This window comes from Rhipicephalus sanguineus, chromosome 3 (genome assembly GCF_013339695.2).
Source record: "Rhipicephalus sanguineus isolate Rsan-2018 chromosome 3, BIME_Rsan_1.4, whole genome shotgun sequence".
Lineage (NCBI taxonomy): Eukaryota > Metazoa > Arthropoda > Arachnida > Ixodida > Ixodidae > Rhipicephalus > Rhipicephalus sanguineus.
In genome coordinates, this window is record NC_051178.1 from 229,038,368 (window position 1) to 229,060,515 (window position 22,148).

Genomic DNA, 22,148 nt, shown 5'->3' on the forward strand with positions numbered 1-22,148 from the left:
TTTCCTACAACCACGAAGAAAACAATTGTCACGAAACCTCCGGTACGTACAGAATTGCGTAGAAGGCAAAGAATCAAATTGTTGAATCGCAGCAAAAAACCTAAATGCACTTTAAGCAACGTCTGATTGATCCGATCATAAGGCACCTTATGAACATCTTGAACATCCTGATTATCAGCCTTTTTTTCAAAGCAATTTACTGTTCTGGTATAATCAGAGCCTTTCTTCAGGAAATACCTCTTACCTCACAGCAGCCAAAGCGACTTTTCTCAGTGCTCGCCAAGTAGGGTTGGCATCTTCAAAAAGTATATCGTGATCTCCTTTCTCCTTGCGCATTTCTCCTGCAGGTGAAGTAATTTCCTGTTATTTCGAGAGCAACTTGCCTGATATCTTTATCAATTTATAATGCTTTACGATCGAATCTTCCCATTGTACCTCTCATTTAGACCTAGATATTGCTTTTGAAACTCGGGCAATTAAGGAATAGTTTTCCAGACTGCCTTCGCTGAACTTTCTCTTTTTCGTTTTTTTTTTTTCGTTCAATGAGTTCCAGGAAAAGAAAAAGGGCACTCATTGCAGGTCGCTGTCAATGCCGCTGTGAAGCAATAAAACAGAGTAAATGTGAAATATTAAACTGTTTGTGAGTGCAAACATTCGCTCTTACATTGCATAGCTTAAACAATAAAGCACTGACAAAGGAATACTAAGAATAACATACGACGAGTAATAAGGAATATAGCGTGTAGAAAACGAACACTTCCATTTTCCGCGTCTTCGGTGCGCTTCAAGCTAATTTTTCAAACGAGAAAACGGGAAGTCGGGTGTGCAGCATAATATACGGTTTTCATAAAGAATTTACATTGTGGTTCTCGTGATTTTATGCCGCCAAACAAAGGTTAAGCACTGACAGATGCGCGAAGAAGGGAAACAAACAGCACATAGACTGCTGTTGTCCATTCTCGATTCCCGTATATGTGTTTGTTTGACTCTAACGTACGAGTGATTACTTTCGAACAAACAACACATTAGTCAAGGACTCACCCATATTACAGGGCGGCCGTCCACCAAAGGAGTTTCGCTTAGATACGAGAGCCTCCCTGATAATCTCGGGACTGCCTAAGACTACGACAGGTTTTTCACCCATCCAAAAGGTGTATACTTCACCGTACTTCTCTGACCATTCCAAGATCCTCTCTTTGAAGTATTTCCTCGCCCCAACATCTGTATTAACAAAAAAGCAACATATGAAACCACAGGCTAAGTCATGTTGTTTTCATGTTATGTTACTGTCTACTCCATGCCAAGTACTTTGGCAGGGATTATCCATAATTGTATTCGAACACCTGTAGCCGCTTCGTAAACAAGGTAAACTTGTGCAATAAATCTACATCAAGAATGCTACTTTGTAAAAGGTCACACGTCGCTTTTAAGTGATCGCTGCTAGAAGAAAAGTTCGGGGTTCCTTTCCTTTTCTGTTTCTTTCGGGCGTAAACAGAGCGTTCACTCACTAAGTTTTGACGCCGACAGAAAGCATTGCTTCTTTAAAAGAGTAATTGAAATAGCAAGCAGTGCCACCCTGCATACATGGGTGTATTAATTCATTCACTAACCATGAGAAAGAAAATTAGGGCGCGTTAGACCAGACTATCGCAAGATGCAATAAGCTGAAGCCACCTCCTGGACCCCAGCTGGTTGGCTGGTAACAATGTGCATCCAATGTTCAGTAAACGAGCGTTTACGTTGGCTCCCTACTGTTTTGTCTCGTTTACATTCCGCCTGCTCGAAATGTGGCCGCCAGAGCCGAAAATTCTACACGCACGTCGAAGTAAACAATTAAACTCGGCAATCATTCAGCAAATGACGTTTAGCGGAGTAATTTAACAGGGCGTGTCATAAATTCGGGATTTTCGTCAGTCAATTCCACGCACGCCCACTAAATGAAGAAAAGTTCGCGAAAGGGAAATATTGTCGTTTTCAGCCCGAACCTACGAAAACATTTCGTGCGGATTTAGGTGAAAGAGGGCGTCCCAGTTGAAGAAAACTTTGTCCCGTTCCGCGATTAGTATTAATTTTTCTTCTACTAGAAAACTTTCTTACTGAGAAATCCGCATGAACCTATTTGTAGCTTCGGGCCACAAGCGAGTGTATGGCAGTATTTCCCTGTCACAAACTTAAGACAAGTGTTTTCGAATGAGCACTGAGAATTGCAACTTAACTTTACCGTTCGATTCCCTTTTGAACTTGCTTAACTAGCATGCACTCTGCCCGGTAGCCCGCGTGTTTTCCAGGTTACCCGTTCTAGATTTCCGTGCGCACAAAAATCGTATGTGGAGAGTGGAACTGAGTGCTTCAAAAGTGTTCCGCGAGGGTTGAACTCTGCCAGTGACCCCTGGAGCACATGTGTCATCGCGACACACATTTTCATAACTGGCGCGTGTCGACTGAGCAACACTGACCGCCGGCAGTGGCAGCTGTTCGAAAGATATAGCGACGCGAACGCATTTGTGGCTACGACCTCGTTTCAGGAGAGCCTTCTTAGTGATTGCACGCGGGCTGTGGCATTGCGATATGGGTCAACTCTTCACGAATATGGTCATATCATGAAGCCGGCGAGTGCGGCGTTAAAGCCTGGGCTTAAAGTGGTACATGCAAAAGGATAGTTTGCTTTTAAGATACCATTGGTGGTGTAGTATTGCGATTCTTCACGACATTGTTGCTATCACGTCTTGACGTTTTATCAGAAGTGGGGCATATCTTTAACATAACATGGGAGCAATAACGAAAGTACGAAGAAATGTTTCTAAAAGGTGCATAATATAACTTCACGTATGAAGTTCTGCATAATAGCTGCCAAGGCCTCTCTGAAAGCTTCAAGCGCCGGTTCTCAGTAGAAAACAACAATTCGCCATTTGCGGTATACACAGGGCATCCAAAGCTTTGAATAAAACTGTGAAGTGCACCGACAATGGTATATGTGAAACTTATTGCCTAAGCCAGATAACTTAAATGGTACCACGAAGTCCAGCAGCTTAAGGCATCAAAAGCTAACTTACTTAAAATATACATTAACCACACGTCAATAACCTCTATATTTCGTTGTTCTTGAATCAAACATTGAAACTACGTCATTTTGTAATCAATGTGATGCTGAAGTTTATCTCTTACCGAGCAAGTTTCCAAAAACAGGCCATGGAAACGGACCTCTGGGGTGCCTCCGTACATTACGGTAAAAGCGAAATACGTGCCATACCGCCAACGTTACCACAGCTATCAAGATGCAAGAGACCGCCTGCGCTGGTATGTTCATGTTCAACATCCCAACCAAACCGCAATCTGCAGAGAAATGTTCATCGATTCGTTAGCCTGTTAAGAAGACTTTTGTCTTAAAATTTATTTGAAAAATCCCGTCCCCACACGCTTTTTTTCTCGTTCACGCATTTGTGTTCTCAACTGAGCTACATGTCCTCGTAAATGTACAACATACGGCATGAGCAGGGTAAGGAGAATAAGAACAAGACGTTGGATGGTTCGCCACGAAACAAGTTGGTATACAAGCCACACCATGCAACTAATTTTAGTACGCAGTTTTATGGGCAACTCTTCTGTAGTATGATATGTGAAAATGTGAAAATCTACAGAAATTAGAGCTGAAGTATTACTGAGTGTTACAGTTTCCAAATTAAAAAATATATATATCGACGCAGTTCCTATGGTAGCACTGCCAAGGCAGCCGTACTAGCAGTTTATATATACTCAGCAACGCTGTTTTCCTGTCAGTACAGTCTTCATCATCAGATCCATGCCCAGTCACCGTGGGAATGTCGCACAAACATTCTAGACGTAAACGACAGCAAGAACAATGAACATGACAACAATGACAGAAACAACGAGATCAACAACGATAAACATGTAGCTGCTTTGGTAATAAAGAATCTCAATGCAGATATATGTCTTGTCCTCTCAGCGAAGAGAGAGAGAGAGAGAGAGAAAGAGACATGTGGATGAAAGACGGGGAGGTTAACCGGGGAAAATCTCCGGTTGGCTACCCTGCACTTGGGAAGGGGAAAGGGATTGCAAAGGAACGAAGGAGAAGAAATATAAGGAAACAAATAGGCTTAAACGCTTTCTTCTCCTTCGTAGCGCTGAATATATTTTAAGCTCTCGTAACTGGACGTAGTCTAGTTAACCTCCCGGCCCTTCCTACATTCCTTCTGTCTTTAGCTCTTAAACTCTTGCGTCCAACTATTACGGGCGCAGCTCAAGGAACTAAATAATATACATTGTTATTTTTCAGAAGAGTAAACACCAGTGGTGAGGACGAGTATACAGGTCAAACAAAAAACGATAGCACTCGCTCTGATTACTGTTCATAAGGCAGCAAAGTACACGGTCATATTAACATTTAAGCACTGCCTCAGCACGGGTTCCTATCTCACGACGCGCTTTGAAGCGCCACAGCAGTTTTTCTTTTACTGATCTCCTTCCTTTAACCTGCATATCAATATTAGAATTTCAAGGGAGTCGCCCGCTGCGCGCTGACGCGCGCCTTGCAGGACCCAAATAAAGTTTTTTCAACCAACCAACCAACCGACGTCTCGGAACAAAACTATAGAAAGTTAAAGAAAGTGGCACTTCAGCAAAACAAATATACTTACACTTTCCTTCATATACTCGGTGTGCAGTTGGGACGGCCGTTATCGTGCATTTATTTGGTTCCGACGGACTACATAGTCCCCAGGTCCGCGCATGTGTTGTTATGCGGTCACCGGATCATCAGGTGAAGCGCAGTGCCCTACTTAGGTGCGTGCTTATGACAAATGGAAAAATGGGGGTCACGTAAGTTATGAAAAAACGCCAGGCCTGCGCTGAAACCGCAGCACAGTCACAGCGAAAGCTGGAAGAGCGGCGTTTCTAGAGCCCGTTTTAAGCTCTCTTGGGGCTACAATACAAGTACACTAAAAGGTACCCACTACGCCATAATCACAATTTTTGTGAAATTGGGAAGCACCTAATAAGCCATTATTCGTCATTCTGCGGAGAAGACGAGGGCACCAACTACACGTCTGTAAGGCATATGTGCACTTTGTTGACGCGACGACTGATGACGATGAAGAATTATGCCTCAGCCCTGGGTTGGAATCTCTAAACGGCCAACCAGTTATATAATTTGCATTGGGTGACGCCCGGTTGCTATTTCCCTCTCCGTCCATGCTGTATAACATACGTTGACGTGGGAGAGAGACGGGGGGGGGCGAAGAACTTTACTGAGACCTCGAGGAAATGAATCATGCGCTTATGGGCTTCCTTGGCAACCAATACAAGTGCACTGCGAGGAACCCACAACGCTATAAATCATTGTAATTTACTGAGACCAGCCGAGGAAGTGGATCATGCGCTTATGTGCTTCCTTGGCAAACAATACAAGTGCGCTTGCGAGGAACCCACTACGCTATAAATCATTGTAATTTTGAGAAGTAGGGCAGCAGGCACTGTGCCATTTTCGCCATTCTACGGAGAGCGTTGGTACCTGCTAACGCATGTAAGACATTATGCGCACTTTGTTGATGTTGTGCCTGATGACGATGAAGAAATATTGCAGAGCCCTTTGTAATGGGCTGGAAGCATTCAACAACCTACTCGTTGCGCAATTCGCATTGTGTGACGCCTGGTTACAGAATTCGCGTTGTGCTACGCTTGGTGCTTATTTTACTCATCTACCACGCTATATTGCATACGGCTAATGTGGTTCCTTCCCGACATGAAGCCTGTATAGGAACCTTTTAGCAAAGCAGTTTCAAGCACCGGCATGGCTCAGAGGTTGAATACTGGGCTCACCACGCAGAGGACCCAGGCTCGAACCTCGTTCCATCCTGGAATTTTTTTCTTATTTAGTTTTTTTCTTATTTCGAGCGATACTGGTTACGGACACCGGCGGCGGCGGCGGCGGCGGCGGCGGCGCGGCGGCGGCAGCGGCGGCGGCGGCGGCGGCGGCGCGGACAACTACGGCGCCAAAAACGGCCGGTGAAATGATCTCATAACAGCTTTCGCTGTAAAGACATGACCTTAATATGCTTCGTTGTCTATTTTAATTTTATTGTCTACATTTCGAAGTGGCACTAAGCGGTATGTTATATGCTTGTATATTCTACAACAGCAGAATGATATTTCTGTTGCTTTAGAGGCACCAATTATTGCCGGGCGGCGTGGCCGGATGCAGTTCCAGCGTTTTCAGGTCACCTGCAAGGCACGGTGCTTAAAGGGTGCTTGAAAAAGTTCGTTGAGATCACGAAAGAGGTTAGGTTACAGCCTGAGGAAATCATTCACACCATTATTTTAGCAAAGCAGCGACCCGCCGGCACCATATGTAGCAACAAAGCGCTCGCGTAGGCGTCAGACTCACAGCGCATGCGCAGTGCGCGCGTGCGTGTGCGGCGCATGTGTGTGCGTGCGTGCTTGCGCGCGCGCGTTTTTTTTTCTTGTGCGTGTGTGTTGCGTGTGTGTGTGTTGTGTGTGTGTGTGTGTGTGTGTCTGTGTGTGTGCGTGTGTGTGCGCGGTGTGTGTGTCTGTGTGTGTGTGTGTGTGTGTGTGTGTGTGTGGTGTGTGTGTGTGTGTGTGTGTGTGTGTGTGTGTGTGTGTGTGTGTGTGTGTGTGTGTGTGTGTGTGTGTGTGTGTGCGTGTGCGTGCGTGCGTGTGTGTGCGCTTAGCAGTCACAGCGGCTATGCAGTGTACGTTTATAATACACACTGCTTCGTCTAATCAGAGTGTGACGTATTTACGAATGCACAATGCATAGTGTTTGGACCAATATTATTGCGGCACCACCGCGCTTCATCATTTCTTTCTGTACGCTAGTGTTACGAGATGTCGAATATCTATACACCGCCTTCCCAACCCTCCCCGGTCTCTGTTGAAAGGCAGCTCACATCAATGTTGCATTTGCAAACCATCTACTAAAATTTTCTATACCTCGTGTTTTCTATACTTTTTTTTAAATATGATGAATAAGTTTTAAATATATTATAATTTTTAAATATATTAAATAAATGAATTTTCTATACCAATGGCGAAGCAACCGAAACAAGCGAACAAAAGAGAAACAAGAGCACGCCTTGAGGGGTTCTCCGTCCGATGTGCTGCGGTATAGCCTTCACGACACTTTACCGTAAAGAGCGCAAAGATGCTCCTGTGCCAGCTTGTGCCCTCTTTGCCACGGAACACTGGACGGGAATTGGCGGACGTACGCCAGCTGTACATGGCTTAGCATCACTAATGTTGTTTTTAGTTCGTTCATCGATTTCATCGTAAATAGGCAGTCGCGGAGCTTCGAGCGCCGTGTACATCACCGGCTGTGTTCAAGGTCTCACGGTCGCGTAGCTACTGCGCATTCCGAAGGGATGGAGTGAGCGTCCCACTTTTTAGCTTTATTCTTTTTTCCCCTCTTGAGCGAAGGTCACTTCCAACGCGGGACTGCCTCTCGGCGGCGTATCGTCCATTCCACCGGCTTTCGCCTCAGCTGCCGCACAACTATGGCAGTTCTGCTCGAGCAATTCGTTCACTTTGCGACTGGCGGTGGATCACCACAGCGCTAGTCTTCGCGGTGACGTACCTGGTGGGCCGTTTCTACCACCGCGTGTCCAAATACCCGAAAGGGCCGCTTCCGCTTCCGCTGTTGGGAAACCTGTTGAGTGAGTGAGTGCTTGCCATCGGCGGCCATACTGTGTAACGCATTCTTTAACTTCCCACTGGCCATACTCAGGGAGGGGCAACGTGACTCAACCTTCCACGCCATATTCTTCGACTCGTGCCGATAGATGAAAGCGTGCATGTTCGCGGCTCCTCTTTCCAGAGGGGGGAGGAGGTTACCAGTGGAGGAAAGGGAATATCAACCCTCTCTCACCAGCTATTTCGTCACCTTGCGCACTCGATGCCGCAATTTTCCGGCATGCATTGAGGCAAGTGAATGCAAATCAGAATTAACTAGGGGTGTGCGAAGAGTGAAACTTAGAACCGAATCGAATAGGAATCGAACAGTGACCAACACGAGTCGAATACGAATATGTATCGAATACTATTCGAAAAATATTCGAAAAATATTCGAATAATATTCGAATAGAAATATTCGAATAGGCAATCATTTTGAAGAGGGGCCTAAAATTCTCCGACTTTTTATTTCAAATGAATATTCATAAATTTTAACGCAGTAACATTACCGTTACATTTAACCAACAAAAGATACCACAATTATGCAAACTGAGGTAAACTCGCATGCAGTAGTGACTAGAGCCTTCGAGGTACTTCTTTAACTGTATGGTGAATACAGTAGTTACTTCAGTATTCGAGGTGGTACTTGGTCACCGGCTTTGAATTATAACTAAGTCCTAAAAGTTAAATGATATTTCATGAATGAACATCATGAATCTTACGATAATGATACAGATTAAGGACACATTCGCTTCGGCGACACCGCAGTTTAAAGCAAAAATTCCTTCATCCGGTGATGAGCCAAGCTTCTATAGACCCGTGAAAGCTTGACCTGTATGCATCTTGCTAATTAGCTAATTAAAAGAACAAAATGTAATTTCACTCTTCTATGGTGTTGTTCCTATGGGATTTTCCCGTCGGTGCGGATTATTCGAACATTACTTGAAAAATATTCGATAGTTCTAATGTGCGCTATTCGACTCGTTATTCGAAATTTTCGTATATTCGCACAGCCCCATTATTAAGATTGGAAAAGAGAATTGACGGGCGGTGATCTTGCTGCATGGCGGTGCGTCAGCTGCTGTCAAGAACCTCTGTGTTTTTCGCGTTATTGCTGCCTCGTTTTGTGGGTCGCGGTCACCTCGAAAGGGACGCAACGCGTACTTAGTGTACGGTACCCGCTTCCGCCGCATCGAAAGCCTCTCGAATCCAACCCGCACGCGAGCACAACTGGGGCGCTCGTTTGCTAACAACTCCCGAGGGTGCGATTTTTAAATACCTAATGAGTAATAGTTGGGACACTGACCGTCTATGAGGGGTAGCTTGTGCCGACAACTTTCTAGTTTTTCTTTCGTTGTCTGAAGGTTTAAACGACGGAAAAGTTCCCTGTGCGTGACGTTAGTTAGATCCTTAATATGGCGCGCAACGTTGCCCGCCGATCTTTCAAGATATGGTATCATATGCCAGAGAAAAAAAAATTTGAGCCTAAGTGGGAAGCTTTTTCACCCAAACATGCCTAAACGTGAAGGCCAAGCTAATGCGGGAAAATCTGTCATGTTTATCGGTAGAGTGCTAAACTGATCAGGTTAGTTCATAACCAAGCTTGGGAGATTAACATAAACAGACCAACAACAGAACATTCAACGGACACAGACCAATGTTTGCCGTCTTCTGTTTCGTCCCGTTGTTGCGCTGATTCGTACCCTTGCAATGCATATCAAGTCATCTCTTCAAGCCACCTTCCTAGGCTTGTCCTTCAACAAGCGAGCTGAGTTTTACCAAAAACGAAGACACAAGTTGACACAATGAAATCTCATATCGCATGTCGTCGGGTCAACCTCAGTTTTCTCTCATGGCCAGCGTCGGTGTCTTCGCCGTTGGCAAAGTACACCACAACGCATTTTACGTCGCGCCATTTTATCGGTGCTTCTGTCGTCTCACAACTGCGTTCATCTTCCCCTTGGCAGACCCACCCCTCGTCCCAAAATCAGTGCTGTCTCAAATTTGCTTCGCTCCCCCAATATTGGCTTTAACATTCAATCTCGCCCGACGTACCTAATCTATATTTAGATGTCCTTTTTCCTCAATTTAACGAATCTTGTTATATCTCCATCGTTCTCAGCGCTGTGCCTATAGCCTTGTGTGAACATTTTATCTGTGTACCCTGTCCTTATGAGTCAGCAATACTTCCCGCTCTGTACTCAGTCCATTACCAATGTTCTGTTGATTTTTTCTCGTGCCTCGGGGCCTTCTTGAACTTTTCGATGGCGTAACTTGATATGCTAATCCTGAACTAAGAGTTTTCATTATGAAATCAGGCCGAAATAGTTGAACTGCAGTTTTTTAATCTTGTTCGCACTTGCGCTTAAAATTTCGCTACTTCAAACAGGCAGCTATCCGTCGTATGTATTGTTGTTGTTGTCTTCCTCTAAACATGGCTCATACCCAACGAAGGGGATTCGCCGAGTAGTTGATGAATTTATCCAATATTTTCTGTAGTTTATTATTCGTAGACGCTATAGTTATTACTATATTGATCTGAAGTACCAGTTATTGCCCTTGCCCCCCTCGTGCGCACGACTATGCCTGTAGCAGTGTTTTCCTACGTTCGCGCGCTCATGAAGGGATGATTTTTGCAAGCTCGTCGTCCTATTGCTAGTGCAAGAAAGAACGCAGCATATCTGTCTGCTCTAATTTGTAAGACGCGGAGTTTTAAGGGCTCGTTTTTCTTTGGTAGGCACAACGTTAATTAGAATTAACAGACTAGAGAGAGAGAGAGAAATAGATGAAAAGGAAACGCAGGGACGTTAACCTGGCGAGAGTGACCGGTTTGCTACCCTGCACAGGGGTGGGGAAATAGGGGTAAGAAAGAGGACAGAGAGAGAGAGAGAGAGTTAAAATGAAAACAAAAACACACACACAGACTAGAAAGCCAAGGAAAATATAGGGGACGTTATTTGTAGTAATTATGATGTTATTGCGAAGAAACTGAAGTAGACGAAAAAAAGTATGCGAGGTATTATTGGTCAGCTGCCAGCTCGTAAAAACATCACGTGCTTCGTGACGCCAGCAGACACAAAAAGTGTTCCACACTCGCCGTCATAGCTACTAGCGGCGCTGACTAACACTCCTAGGTTTAAGTGCACATATAAACCCCATGAATGTGGACGGGAGGACGTCCGCCGCTGTAGCTCAGTTGTAGAGCATCGGACGCGTTATTCAACGGTTTTCGGTTATTTTCAGCCTCGATGGTGTTTCCGTATAAGGCACAAGGTAGGATGTCTCTCATAAGGTATTTGCGGTAAAACTTTCAGCTTTCACCTTGCCCAAAGAGCTCACAGCGTGGTGTTGTTCAGCAATATACAGGTCATGGTCATAGTGATCGACATTATTTCTCTGTCTCATAGTTTGATACCCATACGCGCATCACTGAATTAACGGTGAGGTCGTTCAAGGCTAAACTACCAAGCATGAAGTACACTACGGCAAGTTTGCTTTAGGAGCAAACTTTTCTAAACCGTATGAGGCGGGGGTGTGTGAAAGTAGCCAAATGGTCTAATAAACGAAAGTATATGTCGATCAAACCAATAAACCAAAGCAAGACTTTGTGATGCTGATTGGTGATGATGATGAATATTATCACAAAGAAATTTACGATAAATAATAACCATAATAATACAATTTTTCTCATCCACGTGAACATTTGAATGACACAATATAGAGTGTTAGTGCCGAGCACCCCTAGCCGCGAGTCCGCGCATCCCCGATTTCTTCTGCTCGACAACCGCACCCAAAAGGAGCACACATGAAACGCAAGGGCCTTGGGGGCCCCACACTAAAACTCTCTAGTAGGCTGTTTTTGGAGGTGTTTAAGTGTACCTTCCTTATCGTTATCAGGAAAAGAGGTGTCGTTTTTAGAAAAACGTAATTAGAAGGCACCATGCACTGCGTATTTATCTGCACAGTTTTTAAGGCGCATGGGCGTTTTGGTTGTGCATGTATGTGCCATGCTCACCGCTCTCACCCTACCGTATCGTGTAAGGCGTATGCGCGTCTTGGTTTTCCTTTTAAGTAACTGTTATTTCAGTAAACTGTTGCTACTCCTAGCGCATGTGTTCGTCAAAATTTCCCTTCTTGTGTACGTGTCTTTCAAGCCTGGGTTCGTCGATTTTCCAAGGCTGTTTTAGTTGTGCGTCCGCAGAGCGGCTGCGGACGCACAAATGTCTAGATAATAACAGCGGAGAATCAAGACTTCATGACCTTGTCACGTATCGTACGTTGGCGCAGCATACACACATCGGCCAAAAAAAGGAACGGGGTAGAGGGGCGTTGTCAGGACGTCCGCACATCTTCTCTTCCCCCACCACGCATACCTGCAACACTGTCCAACATACACGAAGAAAAGCAGAAAGAGAGCTGCGCTCTCACGTGTCCCTTCAACCGCTCTTCTTCGTGTATCTTGCACAGGACGTCACTTCGTTCATGTGCAGGTTGCAGGAGGAAAACAAGGAGATCCGGCGCATGAAAGAGATCAACCACGAGTTCTTCGAGGTGTCGCCCAACGGACTCCCGAGTGACATCGCTTCCTGGTTGGCAATACTTTATCGCAAGCAGGAGCAGAAGGCCGAAGCCCTTATGTGCGAGTTTCGAGATATCGTTCACAGCCGCCTGTTTACCAAGGCACAGCAATCTTACGTCCCAGGTAGGCTCGCAATCGCAAGTTTGCGTGCGCTGTCAACACACATGCGTTAGAAGTTGCTCGCTTCGGATGCGACAAACAAACAAGTTTTTTTTTTCCTTTTTTTTTTACAAGCCGGACACCACATTCTTAGCCAGCGAGATGAGATTCAGATGGATCAAATGTCTGGAAGATGACGTCACCCGCACACACACACACATATACATATGCGAGCGATGTCATCTAGCCGTGAGTTACATCACTCACCGACACATGCCATCACAATGCGTATGTACACCGAATAAACACAACCATGACCCGCCGTGGCTGTCTAGCGGTTATGATGCTCGAATGCTGAGCCAAAGGTCGCGGTATCGAATCCCGGCCGCGGCGGCCGCACTTCTATGAAGGCAAAATGCTAGAGGCCCGTGTGCTTGGATTTATGTGAACAGTAAGGCCGAAATTTCCGGAGCCCTCCACTACGGCGTCTCGCTTAATAGTATGGCGGTTTTATAGGACGTTAAACGCCAACAATAATTATATTACATAAGCATTTCAACCCCGGGCCTTCAGAAGCCTAACCGCAAGACCGTAGGCGCATACAGAATAAAACTCTTTGAGAATGTACCATATGCAAGTGAGCGCGTTTTCCACGGCGCTGAAAGTTTCTTCAGGAATTCTCCTCACGCAAGTGAGCGCCTTGAGACGCTCGGCGCGTTTTCACAACACTCGCGGAGTGTTGTCGAGTTGCGTTAAGCTATTCGCACAGGCAATGATAAATGGCTCTAGCTAATTGCTGTTTAAGTCTTTTTTATTATTATTTTTCCGTAGGGGCATTTCGATAGTACAATATTACAGGAAGGCCTGTTGAGAAGAATTCCGCAGTCGCTTTGCACGGGCGCTGGTTATTCTCGGCTGGATTAAGAGGCACTTTGGGCAGGCAGATGGCCAAAATACATTATGCGTTCTGTGTTGCACGCCGGCTATAATAACACAACGCAACTTCAGCTAAACTCTCATTTTAGCCCCGCTCTGTACTGCTTATATCTGACACTGCGATAGCGTATCAGTGCCCATTTTGTAGATCGCCGTCAAAGTATATTCGTGCGCGCAAAGACGTCGCTACGAAAAACGAAATCACGACACGCTAGACTGCATGTAATAAAGAAACTCATAAAATCAGCGTCGTTTTTCCCCTTGTCAAAGCTAATGAGTTGTGCAGAAATCGACCATCGTACTTCATGAAGGAGAAGGATGGGCTCACGCGTACGTATAGCACCGAAGGAAGCCCGTAATGGTTTCTCCCAAAATTGGAAACCGATATCGTTTTCTCTTTCTGGGCAAACCGTGCGAGTGCTGCTATTTTTTTTTTGTGTACATTGTACTGCTGTTCAGTGAATGATGATTTTCCTACTAACAGCTTCTAACGATGTACAGTACTCACGGACTAAAACGGGACAATTTAGGGCTAAGCAACGCACAGATTTTAGTTTCCACTTTCTTCAGTTTGGGTGATATCGGCTTAATTTCGACTTGAACGAGTAGATCAGAGCCAAATTATCTTTAGAAACCAGATTCGTCGCGACTTGACGTTGTTATCTCGAGCAATTGCGCATACCATTCGTTGTACAACAAAAATTGAGACGCGCACACGTGTTCACGAGGAGGGGCAGAAGGAGGAGAAAGAGGGGAATAAGGGATTAAAGATAGAGATATAGAAAGAAGGGAACATACAAAAAACATGGTTGATCCCTCTGTCATAGGAATCGGTATAACACGAAAGTAAAACGTGTCTTCCCAGACGTAGTTGAGCGTTTGTTGTGGATTGTTTCGCCCCGAGGGCGAAGGAATGAATGCTATAGCAACAAATTGTAATGTCACGCGAAGAACGGCAAGCGGCTCGAAACTTGCAACGCGCTGCTCAAGCAGAAAAGACGCACGGAACGAACATACACAGGATGAGCGCGAACTAACAAGTGTCACAGCTCGACAGTTAAAGTAGAGTGTACTAGAATATTTTGAGTGGCGCAACCGGCTGCTGTGGAGCGGCCCATTTTGTGTAGAAAATAGCGGCGGCGCTGCAGTCGACTACTCTTGAAAGAGTCCCCCGGCATTGCAGGCGGCTGCTTGCCGGTGCGTTTCAGAGCCGGTGAGATAAAACAAAAAGAACGTAGAAATGGACGCTCCATCGCAACTGAACTACATTAACGTGCCGGCTATAACAAATATGCGCCGTGCGAGCCCCTGGCAGACTGGAATTTTTTTTTTTTTTTTTTGGAGCGACGCTTCTTGGGCCCGCACCCCGCCGTCGAAGCTCTAGATGCGGCGCCGGCGCGAAAAGCCAAGTGAAACGCCGCGCGCGGCGCAAGAAAAAAGGAAAACACGGCGCGCGTCGCGCAGCGCAAATGAAGTTTCAGAACGTGCATGGTCGGTCGCGTTCCATGTCTACGGAGCTTCGCTCATCGGTTGTATTCGTACACAGTGTAGCCAGATTGTGCTATCATCATGATAGCCCCCCAACCTCTAACACGTGATGTTAACGTCACTGACGGCCTAATGTATATATATCATTCGTTCCACTGAATAAACGTTTTTCGTTACCGGACTGCCGGCGAGCAACATGGTGGCAGCGGTCCACAGCTGAGATGTCGACGACGCCACCCCCGACAACGCCCCCTCGCCAACAATGCTACCAGGCCCTTCAACACTACTGCCGGCGCCGAAGCCCATGGATACGTCAGTCGACGCCTGGCTTGGCTGGAGAACGTGGAAGAGTGAGTTTGAACTTTTTGCCATAGCCACACTACTGACGAGACAGCCAAGCGACGTGCAGGCCGCAACATTTCTGGTCAGCATAGGCGAGGAAGGCAGAAAAGCGTACAGCACTTTCAAGTTCGAGGCGGAAGAGGACAAAAATGATGTCCAAGTTTTGAAGAAAAAATTTGAAGACTACTACAGGCCAGCAAAAAACTTAACTCTTCATGAGTTCCGTTTTGGTTCAAGGGACCAGAAAGAAGGCGAGCCATTCAATGAATGGTTGATCGAGCTGAAAATATTGGCAAAAAATTGCGAATTTGAACTTCTAGAAGAACGAATGCTACGCAGCCGTATCGTTCTTGGCGTTAGAGACAAGCGGCTGCAGCAGAAACTGTTGGCAGAAAATCCTTCTTACCAAAAAGCCGTGGAAATATGCCGTATTGATGAGCAAGGAAAGCAGCACTTCCAAGAGATAAGCGCAGCAGCCGGGGAAGCACACACTACGATAGTGAACTCAGTTGCAACTGATAGGAAGGTGTGCAGCATGTGCGGCTATCAAATGCACCGCAGCGGAAACTGCCCAGCACGAGGAAAAAACTGCCGGAAGTGTGGTGCCCCAAACCACTTTGCCCAGGTTTGCAAATCATTGGGTGCCACACGAAACATGAACTGCTGATTTTCTTTTTTAATTTTTCATTTTTCTTTTTTTTTTACGACGCGCAAGATGATTGTACATTGTCGTGCTGTGGTGAAGCGCGACAATAATGCAGTTCTAGAAAACGCTGTTGTTAGCCTGCCGTTTCTTGAAATTTGCTCTAAGCATAGCTTGAACTTGCACGCAACGTATACACCGTTAAGCTCAGGGAATTCACGCACTGCTCACGACGTCAATGGAACGGCGAATTTGTGCAGGTCTTCAACAGAGGCGGCTTGAACTTCAATACGGTGGCTAGGCGGGCTTGTTGGTACGTACACATAGTTGTTCTAAAACAGCGCACAAACGGGACATGTGTGTCCCGTTTGTGCGGTAGTGTGGTACCTTTCATGTCCCGTTTGTGCGCTGTTTTAAAATAACTAGGAGGCGGCTTGCTCAGAAGCAAAGCCGACGACCACACCCCCCTTTCACCGCCTTCGTTCGCAGTAGCGACTGTTGAACATTCGTCGGGTGACGTCGTTTCCTTTCACTGTGATCGTCAGACGCAAGCTGGCTCCGTTTTGTCCGAGGCCGCGGTGCCGGTGTTGTTTTGGAGAGATATGACTGTGCATTCGGTAAAATTGTCCGCACCGCGTCAGGTCGAATAGACGGCTTTCCTCTCGGCACTCGAACTTCCGCTCCGTTAGTTACATGCACGTATAATCTCTCTTGATGAAGTGAGGCTCAAATTCACACACAGCGCAATCGGCACCGAGGGGCTTGTCAAGTCGGCAGAAATTTCTTTCCCACACACAATTTGTCGCTCTTTATCATCGGGAGTATGGTGCCTTGACGGACGCTTTCTCCGCGCATCGACACACACTAATTTGGAGCTTTAAAAAGCGATATCTTGCGGCCTTTGTTCATGCGGGCGTACACAGTCTTGCACCCGAGCGCGTAGCAGTGCTTTAAACGCTGTTCCTTTTTTTTATTTTGGTCACTGATGCGCGGCGCAACTCGCAGACGCGAACGCAAGCGAGTCGGCACATGCCAACTTTCCTCGGCGCGGCCGGACAAGACGGTAGACGCGCGCGTTCCTTCATTTACGCGTGTCGCGTCCCCGGCCGTCGTCAAGATTATGCGACGGCAGCGCCGCCGCTACTTTCTTCAAAAGAGGGGACACCGGTTTGCATGGTGCGCCGGCTTTGGTTGCGCCACTCAAAATATTCTAGTACACTCTAGTTAAAGCGCGCTGGTCAAATACAAAGGAGGACGCGCGAAACGAACGCACAAGTATACACAGGATGAGCGCGAACTGTCACAGTTGTAACTTATTTGTTTGTGAGCAGCGCGCTCCTTTCGCAAAAGCGGCCGCTGCAGTGAGCGAAGTGACCTTCGTGCTATCTGTAACTTCAGCGCAAACCTGCCGTGACAGCGCAAGACGTAGAATATAAGCGCGCGCGCAGGAGCGACCACGCCCTGTAGAGGCGCACGCTCATCTCAACGCTTGAGGCGACGCGCGCCTTTCGAGCCCTTCGCGCCATCTCGCTAGTGATAACGAAAACACGCTGATGTAGCGCGATCTCTGAGTACAGCCACCGGCAAATGGTGTATATAAATAGTACGCTGTTAGTATGTGGAAGAACGTGCCGTCTGTGGCGGAGTCGTTTCGCGCTGCGCGCTGGGGATCGCGGGGTCGTAAGTTCGACTCCCGGTGACGGAACTTTTTCTTCTAGTTTTCTTTGCCATATGTTAGTCTTTATATTTTAGAACGTCATATCCGTGACGGAAATGCGTCGTGGAGCCGTGGTGGACCCCGGCATAAAACACTTTCGTGTTAAAAAAGATACACGTGAGCTTAAAGTACACTGCTGCGTTCGATAGTACTGGACCTCAGGCGTATCACGTTTCATTGTCGATAGTCGAGTCATGGCACAGCAGGTACTAGATGTTCTAAGTCCAGTACTTACAAACGTTCGGTAGACATCACGTGTTCACGAGGTGTTCAGTTTACTTAGCATCTTACTTCTATTAGTCTCCATTCCGGCCATGGCACAAGTGTAGCAAACCCGACGTTGTTGTAGTTAAACTTTTGCGATTTTCCTTTTGTTAAAACTAGTCATAGATATAGCTTAATTATGTACACTACTTCCCGATTTGGGCAGTAGTCTTACAAGCAATTGATTGATTGATTGATTGATTGATTGATTGATTGATTCGTCCCGACGGCAGCTTTCCGATTGGAGTAAACTGTAAAATGCGCTTGTATTTGTGGTGAGCCCTATAGAACCACGTGGAATTTAGCGACAACAAACTCTCCCCTATGTCTTCTCTTATTTTCAACTTGCAGCTTTGTGACCGCGAGCCCCGTTAATTTATCAACCGACTTCAATTAGCTTTTTATATCCCAGTTCTCAAGCCATAGCCGGATCAGTGCCAATACGAAACAGTCCCATGCGTAACAAAAATATGTAGGAGCGTGCACAAAGCGCTAAATTAACATTGTAATAAGTAGCGAGTTTCTAACATGCTACGGCATGGATGCCCGTCGAACAGACTATAATACTACCGCTATTATAATAATTGTTCGGGTTTTACGCCCCAAATCCACGATATGATTATGAGGGACGCCGTAGTGGAGGGCTCCGGAAATTTCGACCATATGGTGTTCTTTAACGTCCACCTAAATCTAAGTACACGGGCCTCCAGCATTTCGCATCCATCGAAATGCGGCCGCTGCGCCCGGTATTCAACCCCGCGACCTTCGCGTCAGCAGTGGAGCGCCATAACCACTAGACCACCACGGCGGGTTGTCTCCCGCTACTTCTCCATACATTAGAATGGAAATAAGGTGCTGTGTTTCCTTATTTAAATATAACTGCGCCTTCCTCCTCTTCACAAGAAAGAATTTCCACACCTGAATACAAAACAACGCCGCAGAGGTTGCGTGGCGTGCATGGATAGGCGGCTTTGAACTACAGCATATATCAGACCGTATTTCAAAGGGCTGCTTCATCGTACTAGTCATGGTAATAATATTTCCAGCACTACACATGCTGTTTTGTTTTTCTTTTCTTTCCCGCTTCTTCCTTTTTTTCTTAGGCAAGACGGGAAACTTCACGCATGCCATGCTAGCTGCTCAGGAAGAATCTCTCCGCGAAAAAAAAGGCTATGCTGAGTACCTCACCAAAGGCAACATGATCCAGATCATCTTGAATCTTGTTACGGGTACGTGCATAGCTTGCAGACCATTTTGGATTTGGTCCTTTCCTTTGTATGCGTTTCACTGCGAGAAAATATATGAGCATCAATAAAACTTGCTGTTGGCCGAGTTGGTATTGAACCACATGCAACATTGTTTTTAGCGCTGGTCTTGTGCAATTTCTGCTTCTTCTTCTTCTTCTTCTTCTTCTTTTTCTTTCTTAAGATTCCTTTCCTTCCTCCTTTTGCACTAAAAAAAAGAAAGGATGAGTTTGGGGCGCTCCGCGCCGCGAATTTTCGGGTGTCACTATTTCAGCAGAGAAGTTCCCAAAAGACAGTAGTGAGCAAAGCTTTCTGTTCACTGAAATTCAAATTAATGTTAGACTTCAGTTGAGAGCGATGTGCTTATTATATATGGTTTCGTCTTTGCACTGCTGCCAACTGTGGCAACAGAAGATATCGCTTAAAGTGCCCCTCACCACCCTGCGCTCAAACACGAGGGAGTAATTTCTTTCTCGCCTTCGCCTACCCTTCCTACAGGCGATATCTCCTTCTCGCCACTTATTTCTTAAAATCACGTGTACAATGCCAGCACTAAGCGTTGAGCCTATCAGGATTTCGCGCTTGTCGGCTACGCGCTGTTATCTCCGTGAAATGAAGTGAAATCATTTGATCGCGCACGATAGTCATGCGAGACAAGAAAGAACGGGTGGGCGGCTGCATGGAAAAGCAGTGCAGGAGACAATTCACAGCTGACATTTCGTGTATACGGACAAATCGAGAGTATGTGCCTTAATGACGCCATGTTAATCACTGTTCTTGCGTCACGAAGTGCGCCAGAAAGATGAGAAACGCCAGGAGAGAACAACGCTCCCTTTTTTCGTATCTTTAGAGGCTGGTGAGTGGCCCCTTAAATACCAATAAGTTTGTCGTTTACAACACATTACGATTTGCGTGATTGTCTATATATTGTCCAACACGCGACTAATCGAAGTATAGTTAATTACCTTGCGCTAAGCTATAGACACCAACAGTCATATCAATGTGATATTACTTTATCTCAAACTAAATGATTTAATCTTGACTGCCGCAAAATGTAATAACAAAATTAGAAGCCGTGGTTCGGGACAAGGTATTGCCAAGCTGGAATGAACATTTTTTTACAGCGCAGCTCTTAGGCGCTGTCACAAACGAGCGCGTTATAAAGAGCGCGCGCGTCCGCTTTCAAACAGCAGCATGAGAAAACGGCGCGAGCCGATCGCCCAAGAAGCGCAAACGGCGAAAAAACAAGCATCAAAAGACGCCGGCGCGCCGCATCCTCCTCGCCCACTCGAGCCAGACGCAGACAACACGATCGAACGCCCGGCAAAGCCCGGATCTTTCCAGAAGGAAAGGGTGACGCATCCCCGAGCGACGCCGCAGCGAATAGAACCGGCGAGAGAAATCTCGAACTATCCTTTGCCTTGTCTGTACTGCACGCCGAAGAACCCTCCCGACGCTTCTAGAAACCGGGGGAGAAGGGATAAAAGCGTGCAAACGACAGTCAGTCGAGAGTCGAGTGAAGGAGTGAGTCAGTCGGCCCGGATATGGTGAAGTAAGCTAAGTGTGGCTCCGTTAGCCGAAGAAGACGTGTTTATGATGGTGTGCGGTCAGTCGATCGTCGATCTGGAAGAATTGGATGACGACGCCGTGTGAGCCGTGACAAGTTACGACGACTGTTGAGCTACGACGATCAACGCTGGAGCTGGCGTGAGTGTTTCCTAGAAGAGAAGCATTCGATTACCGTCCAAGCATTGTGGACTGGATACGCCTTTGTACGTTCGGGACTTTAACTGTCCTTGAATAGTTGTAATGCATGTGATTGCATTTGTAGCGCGTGATCTGTTTGTTTAGCTCCCGTTGTGTAAACACCATCTGAATTATACTGTGAAGTTGTAACTAGTACCAGCCGAGTGTGCACGTGGTTGTGATATTTGTATTGCCTTAACTGAGAATATATTTCGTTTTCGTTTGTGTTATCGACTCACGGCTCTGACTCCGTCTTTGGACCACAACTGGCGTTCGCCGGCGCACTAAAGGACCAACTCTTAAATTGTCCGCGCTTTCTTGGTGCGTTTTCGGAGGGCCGTGACGCCAGCCCATAGAATCCGCCCGGCGATTGCCAACCCGATTAACGGGACAAGTGACAATTATTCTGGCGTCCGCGACACAGGACCTTTTTGGTGCACAGTGTGTCCAAAGTAGGGAGAAAGAGCCTTGAGACGTTGATAGTGCTCGCGAACGATTTTTGAGGGATGCACCGCGTTCTCGCTAACCTGTGTGCAGAGGGTGTTTTTGAATTCGAAGTTAGGCAGAGGTATTGTGCACGCGGCTAGGTTTTGTTGACGGGCATCATGGATCTTGAGAAATTAGTTGCCCTTGGTGAGAAGATGGGTTTGTCTGGGGCCGAACTACGAAAGTGGGTTAGCCAGAAGGAAAAAGAAGAAAGAGAATGAGCTAAGGAAGAAAGAGAGATGAAGGAACAACACCTGAAAGCAGAGCTTGAGAGAGAGAGGCTAGCGGCTGAGAGGGAGAAAGAAGAAAGAGAGGCGCAAGAGAGACAGATGCAAGTTGAGATGGCTGAGAGAGAAAGGCAACGGCAGCACGAATTGGAACTCGAACGGCTCCGTTTGCAGCAGCGCATAGAAACTCCCGTCCAGGCTAGAGTGGAGAGCAGCGAAAGGGAAGATCATAGCTTCCGTTTGAACCCAAGCAAGCTGGCGTTTGATGAGAGGAAAGATGACCTTGATGCATACCTGCACAGGTTTGAGACGATAGCTAGAAGTCAAAATTGGCCGGAGCAGCAATGGGCAACGGCTTTGAGCACTTGTTTGAGTGGCGAAGCGCTCAGTGTGTACGGTAGGCTGACACCTACCGATGCAGCTAATTACACGAAAGTGAAAGCTGCTTTGCGGAAGCAATTTAGATTCACCGTGGAAGGCTTCCGAGATCGGTTCCGTACGGGAAAGCCAGCTGATGGCGAGACGGCAACGCAGTATGTCGCGCGGCTCAGCCATTATTTTGACAGGTGGATCGAACTTTCAGAGACGGCGCAGGAGTACGGTGAGCTTAGAGAGCTTTTAATCAGAGAGCAATTTCTCACCAGTTGCCACTTGAGCCTGTCGCTGTATCTGAAAG

General features: G+C 46.5%; 1 protein-coding gene across 1 annotated transcript in view; it reads left to right on the forward strand.

Annotated features, from left to right (window-relative positions):
• The first annotated feature begins 4,825 nt into the window (after nt 1–4,825).
• The window catches only part of LOC119386340 (steroid 17-alpha-hydroxylase/17,20 lyase-like), a 37,158-nt gene continuing 19,835 nt past the window's right edge, over nt 4,826–22,148 (forward strand). Inside the window, exons 1-3 of the mRNA XM_037653663.2 lie at nt 4,826–4,836; nt 12,192–12,403; nt 18,873–18,998. Of these exons, the coding sequence (XP_037509591.1) occupies nt 4,826–4,836; nt 12,192–12,403; nt 18,873–18,998 (349 nt within the window). The remainder of the gene's footprint in view (nt 4,837–12,191; nt 12,404–18,872; nt 18,999–22,148) is intronic.